Source organism: Somniosus microcephalus, chromosome 1 (genome assembly GCF_052327205.1).
Source record: "Somniosus microcephalus isolate GS21.2 chromosome 1, FLI_Smic_1.0, whole genome shotgun sequence".
In the NCBI taxonomy this organism is placed as follows: domain Eukaryota; kingdom Metazoa; phylum Chordata; class Chondrichthyes; order Squaliformes; family Somniosidae; genus Somniosus; species Somniosus microcephalus.
The window spans coordinates 1,948,195-1,973,392 of record NC_140987.1 but is presented as its reverse complement, the minus strand read 5'-3'; the positions used below and the strand labels follow the sequence as shown (position 1 = coordinate 1,973,392).

At 53.3% G+C, this 25,198-nt stretch overlaps 3 protein-coding genes across 5 annotated transcripts in view; 1 reads left to right on the top strand and 2 right to left on the bottom strand.

The window, feature by feature from the left end:
• Positions 1 to 17,335, top strand: part of skp2 (S-phase kinase-associated protein 2, E3 ubiquitin protein ligase) — a 44,951-nt gene extending 27,616 nt beyond the window's left edge. Inside the window, exons 3-9 of the mRNA XM_085963046.1 lie at positions 1,449 to 1,592; positions 3,093 to 3,227; positions 3,860 to 3,958; positions 7,897 to 8,024; positions 8,154 to 8,205; positions 8,366 to 8,473; positions 16,383 to 17,335. Of these exons, the coding sequence (XP_085819172.1) occupies positions 1,449 to 1,592; positions 3,093 to 3,227; positions 3,860 to 3,958; positions 7,897 to 8,024; positions 8,154 to 8,205; positions 8,366 to 8,473; positions 16,383 to 16,584 (868 nt within the window). The 3' untranslated portion in view covers positions 16,585 to 17,335. The remainder of the gene's footprint in view (positions 1 to 1,448; positions 1,593 to 3,092; positions 3,228 to 3,859; positions 3,959 to 7,896; positions 8,025 to 8,153; positions 8,206 to 8,365; positions 8,474 to 16,382) is intronic.
• The window catches only part of LOC147123888 (nipped-B-like protein), an 832,420-nt gene that overhangs the window by 613,398 nt on the left and 193,824 nt on the right, over positions 1 to 25,198 (bottom strand).
• nadk2 (NAD kinase 2, mitochondrial) overlaps positions 17,924 to 25,198 on the bottom strand; it is a 93,142-nt gene continuing 85,867 nt past the window's right edge. For all 3 annotated transcript variants that reach the window (XM_085962746.1, XM_085962826.1, XM_085962922.1), the window contains 2 exons: positions 22,777 to 22,900; positions 17,924 to 18,806 (listed from right to left, as the gene is read on the bottom strand). In XM_085962746.1, the coding sequence (XP_085818872.1) occupies positions 18,668 to 18,806; positions 22,777 to 22,900 (263 nt within the window). In that variant the 3' untranslated portion in view covers positions 17,924 to 18,667. The remainder of the gene's footprint in view (positions 18,807 to 22,776; positions 22,901 to 25,198) is intronic.

Here is a 25,198-nt window from a genome sequence, read left to right as displayed (position 1 = left end):
CAGGCTGGAATCTAATCGAGGGGTTCATATATAGAATAACAGATACCCGGGAGTGAGTTACAGGCTGGAATCTAATTGAGGGGTTCAGGGGGTTTATATATAGAACAACAGATACCTGGGAGTGAGTTACAGGCTGGAATCTAATCGAGGGGTTCAGGGGGTTTATATATAGAACAACAGATACCTGGGAGTGAGTTACAGGCTGGAATCTAATCGAGGGGTTCGGGGGGTTTATATATAGAATAACAGATACCCGGGAGTGAGTTACAGGCTGGAATCTAATCGGGGGGTTCGGGGGTTTATATATAGAATTACAGATACCCGAGGGTGAGTTACAGGCTGGAATCTAATCGAGGGGTTCGGGGGGTTTATATATAGAACAGCAGATACCCGGGAGTGAGTTACAGGCTGGAATCTAGGTTTATATATAGAATAACAGATACCCGGGAGTGAGTTACAGGCTGGAATCTAATCGAGGGGTTCAGGGGGTTTATATATAGAACAGCAGATACCCGGGAGTGAGTTACAGGCTGGAATCTAGGTTTATATATAGAATAACAGATACCCGGGAGTGAGTTACAGGCTGGAATCTAATCGAGGGGTTCAGGGGGTTTATATATAGAACAACAGATACCTGGGAGTGAGTTACAGGCTGGAATCTAATCGGGGGGTTCGGGGGGTTTATATATAGAATTACAGATACCCGGGAGTGAGTTACAGGCTGGAATCTAATCGAGGGGTTCGGGGGGTTTATATATAGAACAACAGATACCCGGGAGTGAGTTACAGGCTGGAATCTAATCGAGGGGTTCGGGGGGTTTATATATAGAACAACAGATACCTGGGAGTGAGTTACAGGCTGGAATCTAATCGAGGGGTTCGGGGGGTTTATATATAGAATTACAGATACCCGGGAGTGAGTTACAGGCTGGAATCTAATCGAGGGGTTCGGGGGGTTTATATATAGAACAACAGATACCCGGGAGTGAGTTACAGGCTGGAATCTAATCGGGGGGTTCGGGGGTTTATATATAGAATTACAGATACCCGAGGGTGAGTTACAGGCTGGAATCTAATCGGGGGGTTTATATATAGAACAACAGATACCCGAGGGTGAGTTACAGGCTGGAATCTAATCGGGGGGTTCGGGGGGTTTATATATAGAATAACGGATACCCGAGGGTGAGTTACAGGCTGGAATCTAATCGAGGGGTTCGGGGGGTTTATATATAGAATAACGGATACCCGAGGGTGAGTTACAGGCTGGAATCTAATCGAGGGGTTCGGGGGGTTTATATATAGAATAACAGATACCCGAGGGTGAGTTACAGGCTGGAATCTAATCGGGGGGTTCGGGGGGTTTATATATAGAACAGCAGATACCCGGGAGTGAGGTACAGCTGTGTTTATTTGATTCTTCTGCCTAATTCTGTGCTGTTGCTGTGCAGGTTTGACAAGTCTCTGTGGTACAGTGTGGATCTCAGCAAGGGGAGTCTTCCTCTTGGGACTGTTGGCCAGGTGCTAGGGGCTGGAGTCGTGGTCTTCAGGAGTCCTCGCTCCTTCCTGGGAGACCCCCATTTCAAGGACGACAGGTGACAGAAATCTCCAGGTGTCTCCGAGGGTTGTGAATCTTTGGAATTCTCTACCCTAAAGGGCTGTGGATGCTCCGTTGTTGAGTATATTCAAGGCGGAGAGCGATAGATTTTTTTACTGTAAGAGAATCAAAGGATATGCGGATCAGGCGGGAAAGTGGAGTTGAGGTTGAAGATCAGCCGTGATGTTATTGAATGGCGGAGCAGGCTGGAGGGGCCGAATGGCCAACTCCTGCTCCGAATTCTGATCTTGTGTCTCCACAACATAGTGAACTTAATTGAGACTGGGAACTCTGTAGAAGCAGAGAGCTGGGGTCCAAGTACACAAATCACTAAAAACTAGTGGACAGGTACCAAAGTACTATGAAAAGGAATGTTGGCTTTTATCTCAAAGGGAGCTGGATTAAAAGGGGGAGGAAGTTACAGTACAGTTTGTCTAAAGCCTTGGTCAGACTGCAGCCGGACACTGCCTTCAGTCAGGAACCATATATTCGCCTCGGAGAAATTATTTCCTCTGGTGGGGGAATAAACAACAAGGAGGCATAACCAGGGCCAAGGAGGCGGGGTCCGGGCACTGGGGAGGGTGAGGGTCCGGGCACTGGGGAGGGTGAGGGTCCGGGCACTGGGGAGGGTCCGGGTACTGGGGGGGTGAGGGTCCGGGCACTGGGGAGGGTGAGGGTCCGGGTACTGGGGTGAGGGTCCGGGCACTGGGGAGGGTCTGGGCACTGGGGGGGGGGGGTCCGGGCACTGGGGAGGGTCCGGGCACTGGGGAGGGTGAGGGTCCGGGCACTGGGGAGGGTGAGGGTCCGGACACTGGGGAGGGTCCGGGTACTGGGGGGGTGAGGGTCCGGGTACTGGGGGGGGGGGTGAGGGTCCGGACACTGGGGTGAGGGTCCGGGCACTGGGGAGGGTGAGGGTCCGGGCACTGGGGAGGGTGAGGGTCCGGACACTGGGGAGGGTCCGGGTACTGGGGGGGTGAGGGTCCGGGCACTGGGGAGGGGGTGAGGGTCCGGACACTGGGGGGGGTCCGGGTACTGGGGGGGTGAGGGTCCGGGCACTGGGGTGAGGGTCCAGGCACTGGGGGGGTGAGGGTCCGGGCACTGGGGAGGGTGAGGGTCCGGGCACTGGGGAGGGTGAGGGTCCGGACACTGGGGAGGGTCCGGGTACTGGGGGGGTGAGGGTCCGGGCACTGGGGAGGGGGTGAGGGTCCGGACACTGGGGGGGGTCCGGGTACTGGGGGGGTGAGGGTCCGGGCACTGGGGTGAGGGTCCAGGCACTGGGGAGGGTCCGGACACTGGGGGGTGAGGGTCCGGGCACTGGGGAGGGTGAGGGTCCGGGCACTGGGGTGAGGGTCCGGGCACTGGGGAGGGTCCGGGCACTGGGGAGGGTGAGGGTCCGAGGATGGGAGGTTGAGGGTCTGGGCCTGAAGGCCCAATGGCAGGGGTCCTGGTCTATCTTGTAACGCGGTGCTGATGCTCTGGTCTCCCTCTCTCCCCGTAGCCCGCTCTGTGTTCAGCACATGGACCTGTCGCATTCTGTGGTCAGTGACTCCGCCATCTTCCAGCTCCTCCGCCGCTGTCACCGCCTCCTCGGCCTCAGCTTGGAAGGGCTGTCGCTCTCTGATGATATCATCAGGTAAGGCAAAATCCTGTTACCGCTTTCACACTGGGGGCGGGGTATGGGGAAGGGGGCAGGGTTAAGGAAAGGGGTGGAGTAGTGTGGTGGCTCCACCCATGACACTGAGGCTGTCATCAGAACATAATAAATAGGAGCAGGAGTCGGCCATTCGGCCCCTCGAGCCTGCTCCGCCATTCAATAAGATCATGGCTGATCATCGACCTCAACTCCACTTTCCCGCATGATCTCCATATCCCTTGATTCCCCTAGAGTCCAAAAATCTATCGACCTCAGCCTTGAATATACTCAAAGACTCAGCATCCACAGCCCCCTGGGGCAGAGAATTCCAAAGATTCACCACCCTCTGAGTGAAGAAATTCCTCCTCATCTCAGTCCTAAATGGCCGACCCCTTATCCTGAGATTATGCCCCCAGCCAGGGGAAACAACCTCTCAGCATCGACCCTGTCAATCCCCCTCACAATCTTATGTTTCAATGAGATCACCTCTCATTCTTCTAAACTCCAGAGAGTATCGGCCCATTCTACACAATCTCTCCTCGTAGGACAGCCCTCTCACCCCAGGAATCAATCTAGTTGACAATCCTTTCAATCCGACCCTGCCTGCTGTAGTTTGTATTTTCTAATTTCAGGGCGATTGGCCAGAACAAGGATTTGCTGCGTTTGAATCTCTCCACCTGCTCCCAGTTCAGCCCGCCCTCCCTCGCCCAGATGTTGAGCGACTGTCCCAGGTGAGACCGGGCAGGGAGAAGAGGGAGGGTCAGTGGATCGTGGTGTATGGTGCTGAGAGGGTCGTGGATAGCACGTTTAGTGAGTTGGTCACACCGCAGGGAAGGGCTGCACAGGAAGAAAGGAAATGGGTGACCACCAGGCGGAGCAATAGAAGCAGGCAGGTAGTGCAGGAGACCCCTGTGACCATTCCCCTCTCAAACAGGTATACCGATTTGGATACTGTTGAGGGGGATGACTCACCAGGGGAAGGCAGCAGCAGCCAACTTCCTGGCACTGGGGTGCTCCTGCGGCCCAGGAACGGAGGAAAAAGAGTGGGAGAGCAATAGTGGTAGGGGATTCTATAGTAAGGGGAACAGATAGGCGTTTCTGTGGCCGTAGACGTGAATCCAGGATGGTTTGTTGCCTCCCTGGTGCCAGGGTCAAGGATGTCACTGAGCGGCTGCAGGGCATTCTGGAGGGGGAGGGTGAACAGGCAGAGGTCGTGGTCCACATTGGTACCAACGACATAGGTAAAAAGAGGGATGAGGTCCTGCAGCAAGAATTTAGGGAGCTAGGTGGAAGATTAAAGAGCAGGACCTCAAAGGTTGTAATCTCTGGATTACTCCCGGTGCCACGTGCTAGTGAGTATAGGAATAGGAAGATAGAACAGATGAATGCGTGGCTAAAGGGATGGTGCAGGGGGGAGGGCTTTAGTTTCCTGGATCACTGGGCCTGCTTCTGGGAAAGGTGGGACTTGTACAAGTTGGACGGTTTACACCTGAACCAGAGGGGGACCAATATCCTTGCGGGGAGGTTTGCTAGCACTGCTGGGGGGGGTTTAAACTAACTTGGCAGGGGGATGGGATACAGAGTGGAGCTATAGTAGGGGGTGATTTACAGCCAAATACAGAGGAAAAAACAAGTCAGCTGGGAAGGCAGAGAAAATATGTGAGGGCAAAAGGGAATATGGCAAGGCTGGAAGGCATTTATTTTAATGCAAGGAGTCTTGCAAATAAGGTGGATGAACTGAAGTTGTTGTTGAACACATGGGAGTACGATATTGTTGCTATCACGGAGACATGGTTGAGGGAGGGTCAGGACTGGCAGCTCAATATTCCGGGGTATAGAATCTTCAGGAGAGACAGAGGGGGGTGTAGAAGGGGAGGGGGTGTTGCAATATTAATTAAGGAGTCGATTACTGCTGTAAGGAGGGATGATATATTAGCAGGTTCCTCTAATGAGGCCATATGGGTAGAACTTAAAAACAAAAAGGGGGCAAGCACCTTGCTGGGAGTGTACCAAACAGTCAGGGGGAGATAGAGGAACAGATATGTAGGCAAATCTCAGAGAAGTGCGAAAATAATAGGGTAATAATAGTGGGGGATTTCAACTTCCCCAATATTAATTGGGATAGTCAGAGTGTGAAAGGCTTAGAGGGTGCAGAATTCTTAAAGTGCATCCAGGAGAGCTTTTTGAGCCAACATGTAGAAAGTCCTACAAGAGAGGGGGCGGTACTGGACCTAATTCTAGGGAATGTAGCCGGGCAAGTGGTGGAAGTGTCAGTAGGAGAGCATTTTGGCGACAGTGACCATAATTCGGTGAGATTTAAGGTGGTCATGGAAAAAGACAATGACGGCCCGGAAATAAGGGTTCTAAATTGAGGGATGGCCGATTTTAATATGATAAGGCAGGATCTGGCCAAAGTGGACTGGGAGCAGCTACTTATAGGAAAATCCACATCAAAGCAGTGGGAGGCTTTCAGAAGGGAAATAGAGAGAGTACAACGCCAACATGTTCCTGTAAAGGTCAAGGGTGGGACCAACAAGCAAAGGGAACCTTGGATGACAAGGGATATACAAAAATGCATTAGGAAAAAAAGGGGGGCTTTTGGCAGTTACAAAAGACTAAAGACGGAGGAAGCCCTAGAGGAGTATTAAAAAGTGCAGGGGCATACTTAAAAAAGAAATTAGGAGGGCGAGGAGGGGCCATGAAATAACACTGACGAGCAAAATAAAGGAAAATCCTAAGATGTTTTATAAGTATATTAAGGGCAAGAGGATAACCAGGGAAAGGGTAGGGCCCATTAGGGACCAAAGTGGCAATCTGTGTGTAGAGCCAGATGATGTAGGCAGGGTTTTAAATGAATTTTTTGCATCTGTGTTCACTATGGAGAAAGACGATGTAGACATAGAAATCGGGCAAGGGGACTGTGACATACTTGAACATATTAGCATCGAGAGGGAGGAGGTACTAGTGGTTTTAGCAGGCCAAAAAGTGGATAAATCCCCAGGCCCGGACGAGATGTATCCCAGGCTGTTGTGTGAGGCAAGGGAGGAGATTGCAGGGGCTCTGACACAAAGTTTCAGAACCTCCCTGGCCACAGGGGATGTACCAGAGGACTGGAGAACAGCTAACGTAGTACCATTATTCAAGAAGGGTAGCAGGGATAAACCAGGGAATTACAGGCCAGTGAGCCTAACATCTGTGGTAGGGAAATTATTGGAAAAAATTCTGAGGGACAAAATTAGTCTCCACTTGGAGAGGCAAGGATTAATCGGGGATAGTCAGCATGGCTTTGTCAAGGGTAAATCATGTCTGACAAATCTGATTGAATTTTTCAAGGGGGTGACTAGGTGTGTGGATGAGGGAAATGCTGTGGATGTGGTTTACATGGACTTCAGTAAAGCTTTTGACAAAGTCCCGCAGAGGAGACTGGTCAAGAAGGTAAGAGCCCATGGGATCCAGGGTGCCTTGGCGCGTTGGATCCTAAACTGGCTGAGTGGCAGGAGGCAGAGGGTGATGGTCGAAGGTTGCTTTTGTGACTGGAAGCCTGTGTCTAGTGGGGTACCTCAGGGATCGGTGCTGGGTCCCCTGCTGTTTGTGATCTACATAAATGATTTGGATGAGAATGTAAAAGGTATGATCAGTAAGTTTGCAGATGACACGAAAATTGGTGGGGTGGTAAATTGTGAGGAGGAAAGCCTCAGGCTACAGGAAGATATAAACGAGTTGGTCAGATGGGCGGAAAAGTGGCAAATGGAATTTAACCCTGAAAAGTGCGAGGTGATGCATTTTGGACAGACAAATAAGGCAAGGGAGTACACAATGAGTGGTAGGACCCTAGGAAGTACAGAGGGACCTTGGTGTGCATGTACATAGATCCCTGAAGGCAGCGGAACAGGTAGATAAGGTGGTTAAAAAGGCATATGGGATACTTGCCTTCATTAGCCGAGGCATAGAATATAAGAGCAGGGAGGTTATGATGGAGCTGTGCAAAACGCTGGTGAGGCCACAGCTGGAATACTGTGTGCAGTTCTGGTCGCCTCACTATAGGAAGGATGTGATTGCTTCAGAGAGGGTGCAGAGAAGATTCACCAGGATGTTACCTGGGATGGAGCGCCTCAGCTATGAAGAAAGACTAAACAGGCTGGGGTTGTTTTCATTGGAGCAAAGAAGGCTGAGGGGGGACCTGATTGAGGTGTACAAAATGATGAGGGGCATAGATAGGGTAGATAAAGAGGAACTTTTCCCCTTAGTAGGGGGGTCAATAACAAGGAGGCATAGATTCAAGGTAAGGGGCAGGAGATTTAGAGGGGATTTGAGGAGGAACTTTTTCACCCAGAGGGTGGTTGGAATCTGGAACTCTCTGCCTGAAAGGGTGGTAGAGGCAGGAACCCTCACAACATTCAAGAAGCATTTGGATGAGCACTTGAAATGCCATTGCATACAAGGCTATGGACCAAATGCTGGAAAATGGGATTAGACTGGACAGGGATTGATGGACGGCGCAGACACGATGGGCCGAAGGGCCTCTTTCTGTGCTGTAAAAACTCTATGACTCTATGGGGCGGTAGGTCGGAGGGAGGGGGGCGGTGGATCAGGGGTATGGGGCGGTGGGTGGAGGTGAGGGGGTTTGGTGGATCTGGGGGGGGTCTCACGGCTCTGCTCTCCTTTCCAGGCTGGATGAGTTGAATCTTTCGTGGTGCAAGTTCAGCTCCAAGCACATCCAGGCCATCATCACACACGTCCCCCCCACTGTGACCCAGCTCAACATCAGCGGCTACAGGCACTGTCTGCACAACTCTGGTAGGTGGGACCAACTCCGCCCTACAGGACACAGCAACACATAATCGCATTAATCAGTCCCGCTACAGTGCAGGACACCATGCAGCACGGGGTGGGTATGTTCGACTGACATCTTTCCTTTATTTCCAGATGTGCAGGCTCTGTGCAGGCGCTGCCCACGAATCACGAACCTGGACATGAGGTGAGCAGCTGTTGTCGGTGTGGGAGCTCGCCCTCCCCTGCTCCTCCTCCCCCCGGCCAACCACCCACCCACCCTCCCTATTTCCCCCCCCCCCCCCCCCCGCACAACCCCACTCTCTGACGCAGTTTCCCCACTCTAACGCTTTCTCTCTCTCCTGCAGTGACAGTACGATGCTCACTCCAGGCTGCTTCCCCGCCCTCCAGCACCTCTCTCACCTGCAGCACCTGGGCCTGAGCAGATGTCATGAGATCCCACTAGCAGCTCTTGTGTAAGTATTGGGGCTCTCGCTCTGTCTCTCCACAATATCAGTGAGTGGCTGAGCCACACAGAGCAGGAAGGTTCTGATGCACTATCAATTACTCATAAAAGACTGAGAGTTAAGAGAGTAACTAAAGGCTTTTATTAACAAAAGAATGAAGGTCTGCCTCGAGTGGTCGACCGGTCCAGAATACAAAGGGCTGGGGAGCAGTCACCTTTATACTAGGACTTGTGGGAGGAGTCAGCCGAGGCATGTCCAGGCATGTACACAGTGGAATACAAACAGTGGTTTACCACATTCACCCCTTGTTTAAAATTGAGTCCGGCGGGGTGAAGTGTATTAAAAGTTAGTGTATTGGAGTCTCTCCGGAGGTCTTGTCTGCCGCTGTGATCGGCGTGGCGACGGCGGGGTTAGTGGAGCTTCCGGCGTCGAGTCCTGCGTAGGCTGTGGCACAGGCGTGTCGTCCTCGTAGATGTCGAGCGGGTCGCGGGGCCCAGGCCTGCCGTCTGCTGGGGCTGGATATCGGATCGTGGGGGGGGGGTGGTAGTGAGTAGTGGGTTACTGCGGCCCCCGAGGGTGCAAGGTCTCTTATGGAGACTGCATACCCGGACGGGCGGGAGGACACAATGTAAGCATACTGGGGGTTGGCGTGGAGGAGGTCGACCCTCTCGACCAGGGGGTCCGTTTTATGGGTCCTCACGTGTTTTCTCAGTAGGACCGGCCCTGGGGACGTCAGCCATGGCGGTAGCGATGTCCCCGATGTGGACTTCCTTGGGAAGACAAACATTTTCTCATGAGGGGTGGCGTTAGTGGCAGTGCAGAGCAGTGACCGAATAGAGTGGAGCGCATCGGGGAGCACATCCTGCCAGCGGGAGGTTGGAAGGCCCCTAGACTTTAAGGCTAGCAGGGCGGCCTTCCAAACTGTCGCATTTTCTCTTTCCACCTGTCCGTTCCCCCGGGGGTTGTAACTGGTGGTCCTGCTTGTGGCAATACCCCTAGTTAGCAGGTACTGACGGAGTTCGTCGCTCATAAACGATGAGCCCCGGTCGCTATGGATATAGCTGGGGAAACTGAACAGGGTGAAGAGGTCGTTCAGACATTTAATGACCGTGGCACTGGTCATGTCCGGGCAGGGGATGGCGAACGGGAAACGGGAGTACTCATCAATAATATTGAGGAAGTACACATTGTGGTCGGAGGAGGGGAGAGGCCCTTTAAAATCAACGCTCAGGCGCTCGAAGGGGCGAGTGGCTTTTATCAGGTGGGCCCTGTCTGGTCTATAAAAGTGCGGTTTGCACTCAGCGCAGACTTGGCAGTTCCTGGTCATGGTCCTGACCTCCTCAATAGAGTAAGGCAGGTTGCGGGCCTTGATGAAGTGGAAGAACCTGGTGACCCCCGGGTGGCAGAGGTCATTGTGGAGGGCCCGCAGTCTATCGATCTGCGCGCTGGCACAGGTGCCACGCGATAGCGCATCCGGGGGTTCATTGAGCTTCCCGGGCCGGTACAAGATCTCGTAATTGTAGGTGGAAAGTTCGATTCTCCACCTCAAGATCTTGTCATTTTTGATTTTGCCCCTCTGCTTGTTAAACATGAAAGCAACTGAACGCTGGTCAGTGAGCAGGGTAAATCGTTTTCCGGCCAGGTAGTGCCTCCAATGACGCACAGCCTCCACAATCGCCTGGGCCTCCTTCTCAACAGCGGAGTGTCTGGTCTCCGGGCCTTGGAGGGTTCGTGAAAAGAAGGCCACGGGTCTCCCCGCCTGATTGAGGGTAGCGGCCAGGGCAAAGTCGGACGCGTCGCTTTCCATCTGGAAGGGGATGGATTCGTCCACTGCGTGCATGGTGGCTTTGGCAATGTCCTCCTTGATACGGTGGAAGGCTAAGCGGGCCTCTGCCGTCAAGGGAAAAGAGGTGGACTTGATCAGCGGACGGGCCTTGTCCGCATAGTAGGGGACCCACTGGGCGTAATAGGAGAAAAACCCTAGGCACCTCTTCAGGGCCTTGAGGCAGTGGGGCAGTGGGAGTTCCATAAGGGGACGCATCCGGTCGGGGTCGGGGCCGATGACTCCGTGTTCCACAACACAGCCAAGGATGGTGAGGCGGTTTGTGCGGAATATGCACTTCTCCTTGTTATATGTCAGGTTCAGGAGTTGGGCGGTGCGGAGGAATTTTTCGAGGTTTGCGTCATGGTCCTGCAAGTCACGGCCGCAGATGGTCACATTGTCCAGATATGGGAAAGTGGCCTGCAACGCATTTTGATCTACCATCCGGTCCATCTCCCTTTGGAAGACGGAGACCCCGTTGGTGACGCCAAAGGGAACCCTAAGGAAGTGATAAGAGGCGGCCGTTTGCCTCAAAGGCAGTATACTGGCGGTCCTCAGGGCGGATAGGGAGCTGGTGGTACGCTGATTTCAGGTCAATGGTCGAGAAGACGCGGTACTGCGCGATCTGGTTGACCATATCAGCTATGCGGGGGAGTGGGTAGGCGTCCAGCAGGGTGTAGCGATTTATTGTCTGGCTGTAGTCGATGACCAGGCGCTGCTTCTCGCCGGTCTTAACGACCACAACCTGGGCTCGCCAGGGGCTGGTGCTGCCCTCAATAATCCCTTCCTTCAGGAGCCGCTCCACTTCGGTTTTAATGAAAACCCTGTCCCCGGCACTGTATCGCCTGCTCTTTGTGGCGATGGGCTTACAGTCGGGGGTGAGGTTAGCAAACAGTGGGGGGGGGTGACTCTGAGTGTGGAGAGGTTGCACCTGGTGCCCGGCGGGCAATTTGGAAGCTGCTGGCTGCGGACTGTGAGTGGGGGTAGGGGTCCACCGTACGCCATCGTAACACTTTTAAGGTGGCACTGAAAATCTAACCCCAGCAGGACGGCAGCGCAGAGGTCGGGCAGGACCAGAAGTTTAAAATGATCGTACACAGTCCCGTCTACTACGAGTGTCACCACGCAGTAGCCGCCGATGTCCGCCGACTGGGACTCGGAGGCCATAGAAATCCGCTGGTGCGCAGGCAGGACTGGGAGAGAGCAACACCGCACCGTGTCGGGGTGGATGAAGCTCTCCGTGCTCCCAGAGTCAAAAAGGCAGATTGTATCGTGACCATTTACCTTAATTTCCATTGTGGAACTGGCCAGCTGGTGCGGTCTCGCTTGGTCCAGTGTAATGGATGCCAGCGTAGGGGTCGGTGTGTCGCTGCGGGTATCAGATGAGGCGGTGTTGGGGGCCTGCTGCGTTCCGGCTGTCGTCCAAGATGGCGGCGTCCATGATCCCCATGTGGCTGGAGGCGTCCAAAATGGCTGCTGTACCGGTGGTTCGCACATGGCCGGGGAGGCCCAAGATGGCGGCCCGCATGGCCCACACGCGGCGCTGCTGGGGTTCGGGGTGGCTTTGGCCCTGCAGACGCTAGCGTAGTGTCCCTTCTTCCCGCAGCCCGAGCAGATCGCGTTTTTCGCCGGGCAGCCGCGCTCTGGGGTGTTTTGCCTGGCCACAGAAGTAGCATTTCTGGCCTTGGGACACTGCTGCGGTAGTTGGGCCGTTGCTGGGGTGTGGCTGGGGTGGCACGGCGCTATGAGGCGGTCCTACCGTGTCCCAGGCTGTCATTCCCCGCGGCGTCCACGGTGCAGAGGAGTAGGCATCCATGCCCCGGTAGGCTGCATCCAATGATAGTGCGAGTTCAGAGGCCTTGTTGAGGTTGAGGTCACTCTGCTCCAACAGTCGCTGTCGGGTGTAATTGGATCTGTGGCCCGCTACAAAAGCGTCCCGGATAAGTTCCTCTGTGTACACGGCGGCCTTTACATCCTTACAGCCACAGGCCCGGCCAAGCACAGACAGTGCCTGAAGGTATTCCACGGTCGATTCCCCAGGTTGTTGTTTACGACTCCCCAGAAGGTGCCTGGCGTACACTTCGTTCACTGGGCGCGTGTACTGGTCCTTGAGGAGCTTGACAGCGTCCGCGTACGAGGTCGCGTCTTGGATGACCGAGTACACTCGGTGGTTCACTTTGGAGGTCAGGACATCCAGTTTGTCCTCGTCCGATTTGATTGCTGCGGAGGCGGTCAGGAATTTTTCGAAACACTTAAGCCAGTGAGTAAACTTGGTGGATGAGTCTGCCTCCCGATGATCTAAGTCCAGGCATGCTGGTGTGAGGATCTTCTCCATTATAAAAATTTTGTTAATAAAATTGATGCACTATCAATTACTCATAAAAGACTGAGAGTTAAGAGAGTAACTAAAGGCTTTTATTAACAAAAGAATGAAGGTCTGCCTCGAGTGGTCGACCGGTCCAGAATACAAAGGGCTGGGGAGCAGTCACCTTTATACTAGGACTTGTGGGAGGAGTCAGCCGAGGCATGTCCAGGCATGTACACAGTGGAATACAAACAGTGGTTTACCACAGGTTCCCAGACCTGTCCACTGACCCCTGGGTTAGAGAGAGAGGAAATCAGCCAGGGTTCCTGCTCCTGATCACTGTCCAGTGACCCCTGGGGTAGAGAGAGGGGAAATCAGCCAGGGTTCCTGCTCCTGATCACTGTCCAGTGACCCCTGGGTTAGAGCGAGGGGAAATCAGCCAGGGTTCCTGCTCCTGATCACTGTCCAGTGACCCCTGGGTTAGAGAGAGAGAGGAAATCAGCCAGGGTTCCTGCTCCTGATCACTGTCCAGTGACCCCTGGGTTAGAGAGAGGGGAAATCAGCCAGGGTTCCTGCTCCTGATCACTGTCCAGTGACCCCTGGGTTAGAGAGAGGGGAAATCAGCCAGGGTTCCTGCTCCTGATCACTGTCCAGTGACCCCTGGGTTAGAGAGAGGGGAAATCAGCCAGTGTTCCTGCTCCTGATCACTGTCCAGTGATCCCTGGGTTAGAGCGAGGGGAAATCAGCCAGGGTTCCTGCTCCTGATCACTGTCCAGTGACCCCTGGTTTAGAGAGAGAGAGGAAATCAGCCAGGGTTCCTGCTCCTGATCACTGTCCAGTGACCCCTGGGTTAGAGAGAGGGGAAATCAGCCAGGGTTCCTGCTCCTGATCACTGTCCAGTGACCCCTGGGTTAGAGAGAGGGGAAATCAGCCAGGGTTCCTGCTCCTGATCACTGTCCAGTGACCCCTGGGTTAGAGAGAGGGGAAATCAGCCAGGGTTCCTGCTCCTGATCACTGTCCAGTGATCCCTGGGTTAGAGCGAGGGGAAATCAGCCAGGGTTCCTGCTCCTGATCACTGTCCAGTGACCCCTGGGTTAGAGAGAGAGAGGAAATCAGCCAGGGTTCCTGCTCCTGATCACTGTCCAGTGACCCCTGGGTTAGAGGGGAAATCAGCCAGGGTTCCTGCTCCTGATCACTGCCCAGTGACCCCTGGGTTAGAGAGAGGGCAAATCAGCCAGGGTTCCTGCTCCTGATCACTGTCCAGTGACCCCTGGGTTAGAGAGAGGGGAAATCAGCCAGGGTTCCTGCTCCTGATCACTGTCCAGTGACCCCTGGGTTAGAGAGAGGGGAAATCAGCCAGGGTTCCTGCTCCTGATCACTGTCCAGTGACCCCTGGGTTAGAGAGAGGGGAAATCAGCCAGGGTTCCTGCTCCTGATCACTGTCCAGTGATCCCTGGGTTAGAGCGAGGTGAAATGAGCCAGGGTTCCTGCTCCTGATCACTGTCCAGTGACCCCTGGGTTAGAGAGAGAGAGGAAATCAGCCAGGGTTCCTGCTCCTGATCACTGTCCAGTGACCCCTGGGTTAGAGGGGAAATCAGCCAGGGTTCCTGGTCCTGATCACTGTCCAGTGACCCCTGGGTTAGAGAGAAGGGAAATCAGCCAGGGTTCCTGCTACTGATCACTGCCCAGTGACCCCAGGGTTAGAGAGAAGGGAAATAAGCCAGGGTTCCTGCTCCTGATCACTGTCCAGTGACCCCTGGGGTAGAGAGAGGGGAAATCAGCCAGGGTTCCTGCTCCTGATCACTGTCCATAGAAGATAGGAGCAGGAGTCGGCCATTCGGCCCCTCGAGCCTGCTCCGCCATTCAATCCGATCATGGCTGATCATCCAAATTCAGTACCCGGTCCATGCTTTCTCCCCATACCCCTTGATCCCTTTAGCCTTAAGAAATATATCCAACTCCTTCTTGAATATATTTAATGAATTGGCCTCTACTGCCTTCTGTGGTAGAGAATTCCACAGGTTCACCACTCTCTGGGTGAAGAAATTCCTCCTCATTTCTGTCCTAAATGGCCTACCCTTAATCCTTAGACTGTGTCCCCTGGTTCTGGACTCCCCAACCATCTGGAACATCCTTCCTGCATCTAGCCTGTCCGGTCCTGTCAGAATTTTATAAGTTTCAATGAGATCCCCTCTCATTCGTATAAACTCCAGCGAGTACAAGCCCAATCGACCCAATCTCTCATACCTCATTCCTGCCATCCCAGGTATCAGTCTGGTGAATCTTCGCTGCACTCCCTCCATGGCAAGAACATCCTTCCTCAGATAAGACGACCAAAACTGCACACAATACTCAAGATGTGGTCTCACCAAGGCCCTGTACAACTGCAGCACGACATCCTTGTTCCTGTACTCGAACCCTCTCGCTACGAAGGCCAACATACCATTTGCCTTCTTAACCGCCTGTTGCACCTGCATGCTAACCTTCAGCGACTGGTGCACAAGGACACCCAGGTCTCGTTGCACTTCCCCTTCTCCCAATCTATTGCCGTTTAGATAATAATCTGCCTTCCTGTTTTTACCACCAAAGTGGATAACCTCACAATTATCCACGTTATATTGCATCTGCCATATCACCCAACCTGTCCAAATCATCCTGGAGTTTCTTGACATCTTCCTCACAGCACACACGCCCACCCAGCTTTGTGTCGTCTGCAAATTTGGAGATATTACATCTAGTTCCCTTGTCTAGGTCATTAATATATATTGTGAATAGCCAGTGACCCCTGGGTTATAGAGAGGGGGAAATCAGCCAGGGTTCCTGCTCCTGATCACTGTCCAGTGACCCCTGGGTTATAGAGAGGGGGAAATCAGCCAGGGTTCCTGCTCCTGATCACAGTCCAGTGACCCCTGGGTTATAGAGAGGGGGAAATCAGCCAGGGTTCCTGCTCCTGATCACTGTCCAGTGACCCCTGGGTTAGAGAGAAGGGGAAATCAGCCTGGGTTCCTGCTCCTGATCACTGTCCAGTGACCCCTGGGTTAGAGAGAAGGGGAAATCAGCCAGGGTTCCTGCTCCTGATCACTGTCCAGTGACCCCTGGGTTAGAGAGAAGGGGAAATCAGCCAGGGTTCCTGCTCCTGATCACTGCCCAGTGACCCCTGGGTTAGAGAGAAGGGGAAATCAGCCAGGGTTCCTGCTCCTGATCACTATCCAGTGACCCCTGGGTTAGAGAGAAGGGGAAATCAGCCAGGGTTTCTGCTCCTGATCACTGTCCAGTGACCCCTGGGTTAGAGAGAAGGGAAATCAGCCAGGGTTCCTGCTCCTGATCACTGTCCAGTGACCCCTGGGTTAGAGAGAGGGGAAATCAGCCAGGGTTCCTGCTCCTGATCACAGCCCAGTGACCCCTGGGTTAGAGAGAGGGGAAATCAGCCTGGGTTCCTGCTCCTGATCACTGTCCAGTGACCCCTGGGTTAGCGAGAGGGGGAAAACAGCCAGGGTTCCTGCTCCTGATCACTCTCCAGTGACCCCTGGGTTAGAGAGAGGGGAAATCAGCCAGGGTTCCTGCTCCTGATCACTGTCCAGTGACCCCTGGGTTAGCGAGAGGGGAAATCAGCCCGGGTTCCTGATCAGTGACCCCTCTTGGAAGTTGAGTGTGTGGCTATCGCGGGATGACTGGTTACGGCTGCACTGTTATCCGCTGTTGAATGTAGTGCCAGCTTGCGGTGTTCTCTGGCTTAATCCTGTACCGTATTGCTGAGTTATTTAACAGTGCTGCTAACCTGCTGTGCACAGGGACCTGGCGGAGATTGCCACGCTGAAAACTCTCAACATTTATGGATTGATGCGAGACTCCATGGTCAACGTGAAGGACACGATCCCTCAGATTAAAATCAACAGCTTTCCACTGACGACCATTGCCAGGCCAACACCGAGCAGCGGGAAGATCAAAACCATCTGGGGCATTGACTGCAGGCTGGAGTTACACAGCATGTGAACAGTGCCAGTCACTCCACAGCGGCAGACAGTAACTAGCTGAGCAGCGTATCGAGGGTTGTCTAGGGAGGGTGGGGGAAATGAGAGTCACTCCCACCCACACATCGCAGCCCAGTGTTTGAGGGGAGCCAAGCCCTCAATATCCAATCACAGGTAGCTTAGGGAGACGGTGATGTAAATTCAGAAATCAGGGAGCAGATTGAAAAGCAGCATTTACCGAGGCAGGGATCAGATTGTTGAAGATTAGAGCGCAATACAGAGGAGCTGGTGTCAACAAACACTTAATTTCTTTGTATTAACTTTAGTTTTGAGGTGAGTTTGTGTTGGCAATGTTCAGTTAGTAAAAGGGATTCCAGTCAGACGACGAGCTGATAAAATGCGGCCACAAAACCATCAATGAGCTCGAGCCTTGAAATGCACCGGCCGCAGCTTGGGAAAATTAGGGCGTGTGAGTCGAGTTATGGGGAGTTATTCTTGTTTAAACTGAAGTCGAGTAATTGGATGTGATAATACTTTGAAACATGCAGATTCTCAGGCAGCCAGAGGGGAAGAAGGGTATAAAGGGGTTAGAATCCATACCTCCGGGTTAGACAAGGCTTGGTCCCAGCTGATCCCCTCAAACCCGAGGCCTGTGAATCCACCCATACCTCGTACCCTCAGTGTCTCTTGTGTCGGCATCATTAGTAGTAGTAATGGTTAGCATTGTATGTTTAATTCCTATGAAAGCCAATAAATGCCTTTGAACTCTCTGATCTGGTGGAATAGCGTATACATTTATATATGTAAGACATCCATTCCCTCACACCTGGGAATGCTCAATGGGTCAGAGAGACAGATGTGTAGAACATTTTGAGTGGGGAAGGGGAACAGCCAGAAGTCGTGGCCCATGTGGGAATCAATGACAGGAAGGAAAAGGGTTGAGGTCCTGCAGTCAGAGTTTCAGGAGCTAGGGAGGGAGTTAAAAAGCAGAATCTCAAAAGGTAGTAATCTCTGGATTACTCCCAGTGCCGCACACGTGAGCATCGAAATAGGAAAATGGATGAGCAGCCACGAAGTACCAGAGGTGAGATGAGGAAACATTTTTTACGCAGTGAGTTGTTGTGATCTGGAATGTGCTGTTTGAAAGGGCGGTGGAAGCAGATTCAATAGTAAATTTCCAAAGAGAATTGTATAAATACTTGAAGGGGAAAAAGCAGGGGAGTGGGATTAATTAGATAGCTCTACCAGAGAGCTGGTACAGGCATGATGGGCAGAATAACCCCCTTCTGTGCTGTATCATTCTAAGATTACAGCAGCAAACATGTGCGTGTGTCCTATACTCTACTCAACTACAGAAAATGTTGGAGGATGTTTAAAAGTTTATTATTGGTTGTTACTTGGCTTCACATTCGATTGTATAGGTGCAGTCACACTCACCTCGGTTTGGCACACTCTGCCTGCCTCTCCCTCTGCTGTCTGTCGAGTGGATCTGTCCCCACAGGAGAGGCCAGGGTTGTAGCACAAGCCAATCAAATCCTTTCTGTCCACTCACCAATATACAAAGTGTAGATTCCAGCCCCACCTGACTGGGAGCTGACAGATCCAGTGTGCCTCAGTGCCCTTGTCCCAGTGAGTCAGGATCCCGTGGATCATGTAGTATGTTCCTGCCCACACAGAGGCCTGTCGAGCAGGGTTGCTCTGCTGGGGGGAGGGAGAGGAACACAGCAGGGGTGGAACTCACCAGTACCAGGGCAATGCCAGCCTGTGGCGGGCTGCATACCTGCAGGTAGCTGAGAGCGGTGACTTGACTGGGGGAACAACCTGATTCTCGGGCTCAAGCCCACAACTGTGACAAAAAATATAAAAAACCAAATGTTCTCCCGGGTCCCAACCCCCCACCCAATACACCGCTCTCCCGGGTCCCAACATCCCCCACCCCACCCCAATAAACCCAGACCGAAATCTACAAGCACCGAGTGCAGCTCAAATCCAGACATTCCCGTCACTCTCACAGGACAGGCAGTGAACACAATCCCGCACGGCCCACTGCCAGCCACTCTCAGTAGTATGGCACAGTCCAATCCCACCACAGGTATCGGGCGGGCTCACTCCTCCAGGACCACCGTGCACAAGGCGTCCTCCTCATCCACAGTCAGCGTGGCAATCGCACCATCGTTGAATTCGAATGATGTCCCACCGTCCACCACCATACAGGCATCCCAGCATCTCGACCGCACGCACATCCTAGAGAGGGGCAGAGCAAGAGATATGGGGAGGGAGAGGAGAGACACACAGAGGGAGAGATGGGGGGGGGGGGGGGGAAAGAGGAGACACAGCGAGAGGGAGGGAAAGAGACGGAGGGAGAGACAGCAAGAGGGAGAGACACACAGCGGGTGAGGGGAAAGGAGAAACGCACAGCAAGGGGGGAAGACAGAGGGGGAGAGGAGAGAATGGGGGGGGCGGGGGGAGAGAGAGAGAGGGGGGAGGTTAGGAACTCAAGACTGGAGCTCAGCTCATTTACAAAGCTACACGCACCCTCCAAACTGCTAACACACCCCGCCCATCAGACACCCACCGCCCCCCCCGCCCCCCGGTCCCTCAGGCAGATCCCACCCATCAGACACCTACCCCCGACCCTCAGGCAGACCCCGCCCATCAGACACCCGACCCTCAGGCAGACCCCGCCCATCAGACACCCACCCCCCGACCCTCAGACAGACCCCGCCCATCAGACACCCACCCCCGACCCTCAGGCAGACCCCGCCCATCAGACACCCGACCCTCAGACAGACCCCGCCCATCAGACACCCACCCCCGACCCTCAGGCAGACCCCGCCCATCAGACCGACCCTCAGGCAGATCCCACCCATCAGACACCCACCCCCCACCCCGACAGACCCCGCCCATCAGACACCCGACCCTCAGGCAGACCCCGCCCATCAGACACCCACCCCCGACCATCAGGCAGACCCCGCCCAACAGACACCCACCCCCGACCCTCAGACAGACCCTGCCCATCAGACACCCACCCCCCGACCCTCAGGCAGACCCCGCCCATCAGACACCCACCCCCGACCCTCAGACAGACCCTGCCCATCAGACACCCACCCCCGACCATCAGGCAGACCCCGCCCATCAGACACCCACCCCCCGACCCTCAGGCAGACCCCGCCCAACAGACACCCACCCCCGACCCTCAGGCAGACCCCGCCCATCAGACACCCACCCCCCGACCCTCAGGCAGACCCCGCCCATCAGACACCCACCCCCCGCCCTGTGAAATAGTTCAATCTAAACTGTTCACCTCCCCTCGGAGCCCAGTGCCTCCCCCCCTGGTTACACCGTTTATGAACAGGAGGCGGCCATTCTACTCCAGCAGAATGTTCCAGAGCTACAGGGTTAAATGATGAGGACAGGTTGCACAGACTGGGCTTGTATTCCCCTGAGTTTAGAAGGTTAAAGGTTGATCTAATCGAGGTGTTGATGATTAAAGGAGTTGAGAGGGTGGAGAGAGAGAGAAACTGTTTCCTCTGCGGGGGGGAATCCAGAACAAGAGGGCCGAACCTGAAAATTAGAGCCAGGCTGTGAGGAGGATGCCGAGAAACTCCAGGATGACTTGGACAGGTTGGGTGATTGGGCAGAAACATGGCAGATGCAATATAATGTGGATAAATGCGAGGTTATCCACTTTGGTGTCAAAAACAGGAAGGCAGATTATTATTTGAATGGCAATAGATTGGGAGAAGGGGGAAGTGCAACGAGACCTGGGTGTCCTTGTGCACCAGTCGCTGAAGGTAAGCATGCAGGTGCAGCAGGCGGTTAAGAAGGCAAATGGTATGCTGGCCTTCGTAGCGAGGGGGTTTGAGTACAAGAACAAGGATGTCTTGCTGCAGTTGTACAGGGCCTTGGTGAGACCGCACCTTGAGTATTGTGTGCAGTTTTGGTCGCCTTATCTGAGGAAGGATGTTCTTGCCATGGAAGGAGTGCAGCGAAGATTCACCAGACTGATACCTGGGATGGCAGGAATGACGTATGAGGGGAGATTGGATCGATTAGGCTTATACTCACTGGAGTTTAGAAGAATGAGAGGGGATCTCATTGAAACTTATAAAATTCTAACAGGACTAGACAGACTAGATGCAGGAAGGATGTTCCCGATGGCGGGGGAGTCCAGAACCAGGGGTCACAGTCTAAGGATAAGGGGTAAGCCATATAGGACAGAGATGAGGAGGAATTTCTTCACCCAGAGAGCGGTGAACCTGTGGAATTCTCTACCACAGAAGGCAGTGGAGGCCAATTCATTAAATGTATTCAAGAAGGAGTTAGATATATTTCTTAAGGCTAAAGGGATCAAGGGATATGGGGAGAAGGCAGGGACAGGGTACTGAATTTGGATGATCAGCCATGATCTCATTGAATGGCGGAGCAGGCTCGAGGGGCCGAATGGCCTACTCCTGGTTTCTATGTTTCTCCATTTACCTGCCTTTGTTCCATATCCCTTGATGGGAACATAAAGCAACAGTCAATAATCTATCAGGGTTGAATCTATCTATACCTTACTAAACCTTTTGTCTGTAGGCACTTCCTGCTGTCACTCTTTATATCAGTCTTTTCCATTATAAGTTCCTCTGTGCACATTTAGAATGGGATTTTCCTATGTAAACTTGTCACGCTGTAACTGCACAGTCTGGCCACCGGGCAGTGCCGTTACCCTTTCCTCACAAATCACAGAATGCTTTCTGAAAAATTTTGAGCTGTTATTTTTCCTCACTAACTGGATTTTCCAAAATAAGGGTTTAAACAAAATAAATGAAATAAAAAAATATAAATAACAAAATGCTGGAAACACTCAGCAGGTCAGGCTTCATCGAGGAGAGAGAAATAGTTAACGTTTTGAGTCAAGGACCCTTCGTCAGAACGGTTTCGAAACATTGACTCTGTTTCTCTCTCCTCGATGCTGCCTGACCTGCTGAGTGTTTCCAGCATTTTCTGTTGCATCAGATTTCCAGCACCCGCAGTATTTTGCTATTGTATTAAAAAATATGAATTTCACAACAACATGGTCAAATGTATCGCGTGAATTGTCTTGTGTCTTTAATAAATGACCAGATAATGTGCCGGTTCAGGAAGGAGTGTTGGCCGGGACACTGGGAGGGGAACCATCAGGAAAGATTCAATGGGCTGGGGCACTTTTCTCTAGAAAAGAGACTGAGGGGAGACCTGATCGAGGTCTTTAACATTAGAAAGGGTTTGATGGGGTAGACGGAGAGATGTTTCCACTTGTGGAAGAGTCCAGAACTAGGAGCCATAAATATAAGATAGTCACTAATAAATCCAATAGGGAATTCAGGAGAAACTTCTTTCCCCAGAGAGTGGTGAGAATGTGGAACTCGCTCCCACAGGGAGTGGTGGAGGCGAACAGTATCGATGCCTTTAAGGGGAGGCTAGATGAGCATGAGATAGAAGGGAATAGGATAGGGTGAGATGAAGAGGGATGGGAGGAGGCTCGAGTGGAGCATAAACACCGGCATAGACCTGTTGGACTGAATGGCCTGTTTCTGGGCTGTAAATACTATGTAATGTTAGAATGGTTACAGCACAGGAGGCCATTCGGCCTGTCGAGCCCGTGTTAGCTCTCTGCAAGAGCACTTCAGCTAGGCCCACTCCCCGCCCTTTCCCTGTAGCCCTGCAATGTTTTCCCTTCCGGTACTTATCCAATTCCCTTTTGAAAGCCACGATTGAATCTGCCTCCACCACCCTTTCAGGCAGTGCATTCCGGATCCGAACCACTCGCTGCGTAAAAATGTTTTTCCTCATGTCGCCTTTGGTTCTTCTGCCAGTCACCTTAATCTGTGTCCTCTGGTTCTCGGCCCTTCCACCAATGTTAACGAAAACATTTAAAAATGAAACCTACCTGAACATAAAACAAGTCAGTAGTTGGACACTGAAAATGTGGAGACTGGAAACAGCGCCACCCAGTGGCCAGTGTGTAATTACAGCGCGACAAGTTTACATAGGAAAATCCCATTTTAAAATGTGGACACAGGAATTTATAACGGGAAAAAGCTGACCAAAAAAAAGTGACATAAAATGCGACAAAAACAATGCAACAGAAAGTAACGTTGTGCAGAAAGGAAGGTGTGTGCACAGACACAGGATCTTTTGTAAGATATCGATCGGTCGATGTCAGACACAGCCCCAATGAGACACGCACTTGCTGGTGAAGCCACGGTGCTGACTGCTGGTGAACACTCGGTTTACGATTGGCTCCCGGATGCTGAAGAAAATCTTGGGCTCCTCAGGGCAGAATATCAGCGACTCGTTGTAGTGATCAGTCACTGGAGGAAAGGACAGGTTAACCTCAGCATTTAATCTACATCAGATCAAAGCACATTGCAGTTAAACAAGGACAGAAGGTAGGAGGAACTCACAAACCAACAGCTCAGTCAAGATATGCAATACAGGCATTGGGCAAGGCAGGATCGAGTCGGTGGTTCGAGACAAGGGAAGGGAGCAAGGGTCGGGGCGAAGGGGCTGACGGAGGTCCTCCCGAGAAGGGAGCGAGCAGAGAGAGGGATGCGGGTGAGAAGGGACCTACCTGCTGTACAAGGGAGGTCCTACTTCGTGTCAGAGGGGCAGTACTGAGGGAGCGCTGCACTGTCGGAGGGGCAGTACTGAGGGAGTGCTGCACTGTGGGAGGGGCAGTACTGAGGGAGCGCTGCACTGTCGGAGGGGCAGTACTGAGGGAGTGCTGCACTGGGAGGGGCAGTACAGAGGGAGCGTTGCACTGTCGGAGGGGCAGTACTGAGGGAGCGCTGCACTGTCGGAGGGGCAGTACTGAGGGAGTGCTGCACTGTCGGAGGGGCAGTACTGAGGGAGCGCTGCACTGTTGGAGGGGCAGTACTGAGGGAGTGCTGCACTGGGAGGGGCAGTACAGAGGGAGCGTTGCACTGGGAGGGGCAGTACAGAGGGAGCGTTGCACTGTCGGAGGGGCAGTACTGAGGGAGCGCTGCACTGTCGGAGAGGCAGTACTGAGGGAGTGCTGCACTGTCGGAGGGGCAGTACTGAGGGAGCGCTGCACTGTTGGAGGGGCAGTACTGAGGGAGTGCTGCACTGTTGGAGGGGCAGTACAGAGGGAGCGTTGCACTGGGAGGGGCAGTACAGAGGGAGCGTTGCACTGTCAGAGGGGCAGTACTGAGGGAGCGCTGCACTGTCGGAGAGGCAGTACTGAGGGAGTAACAACAGAAAATGCTGGAAAAACTCAGCAGGCCAGGCAACATCCGTGGAAAGAAATTAGAGTCAACGTTTCGGGTAAACACTTTGTGAAGACTAAAGAGGCACAGGGAATGAAATAGATTAAGAGGCCAGGCTGGGAGAGAACAAAAGAGAAGTGAAGAGACATTAAGAGGTATTCAAAACGAGACGAGATGGTGCTAGGACTAGTGGAGACAAAAGACGGCTCTAGATTAGGTGTGAAATGCGCTGGCAGAATGGGAGACAGCTGCCATGTGGGAGAGAGAAAAAAAGGAAAGGTGTGGGGGGGGGGGGGGGGGGGGGGGCGGGGGCAAACCAAAACAAAGGTGTGGATTAAAATATAACTGAAAATGAAATAGGGGCCGAGGTTATGATCTGAAATTGTTGAACTCGATATTGAGTCCGGAAGGCTGTAAAGTGCCTAATCGGAAGATGAGGTGCTGTTCCTCGAGTTTACGTTGAGCTTCTGTAGAACAATACAAGAGGCCAAGGACAGTGAGGTCCGAGTGGGAATGGAGCGGAGAATTAAAGTGACAGGCGACCGGAAGCTCGGGGTCACCCTTACGGACTGAACGGAGGTGTTCCGCAAAGCGGTCACCCAATCTGTGTTTGGTCTCTCCAGTGTAGAGGGGACCGCATCGTGAGCAGCGAATACAGTATACTAGATTGCAAGAAGTACAAGTAAATCGCTGTTTCACCTGGAAGGGGTGTTTGGGGCCCTGGACAGTGGGAAGGTATAAGGGCAGGTGTTGCATCTCCTGCGCTTGCACGGGAAGGTGCCAGGGGAAGGGGTGCTGGGGGTGATCGAGGAGTGGACCAGGGTGTCGCGGAGGGAGCGGTCCCTTCGGAATGCTGAAAGGGGAGGGGAGGGGAAGATGTGTTTGGTGGTGGGATCATGCTGGAGGTGGCGGAAATGGCGGAGGATGATCCGTTGAATGTGGAGGCTGGTGAGGTGAAAGGTGAGGACAAGGGGAACCCTATCGTGGTTCCAGGAGGGAGGGGCAGGGGTGAGGGCAGAAGTGCGGGAGATAGAACGGACACGGTCGAGGGCCGTGTCAACCACGGTAGAGGGGAATCCTCGGTTGAGGAAAAAGGAAGACATGTCGGAAGCACTGGTGTGGAAGGTGGCATCGTCGGAGCAGATGCGGCGGAGACGGAGAAACTGGGAGAATGGAATAGAGTCCTTACAGGAGGCGGGGTGGGAGGAAGTGTAGTCCAAGTAGCTGTGGGAGTGCTGCACTGTCGGAGGGGCAGTACTGAGGGAGCGCTGCACTATCAGAGGGGCAGTACTGAGGGAGTGCTGCACTGTCGGAGGGGCAGTACTGAGGGAGCGCTGCACTGTCGGAGGGGCAGTACTGAGGGAGTGCTGCACTATCAGAGGG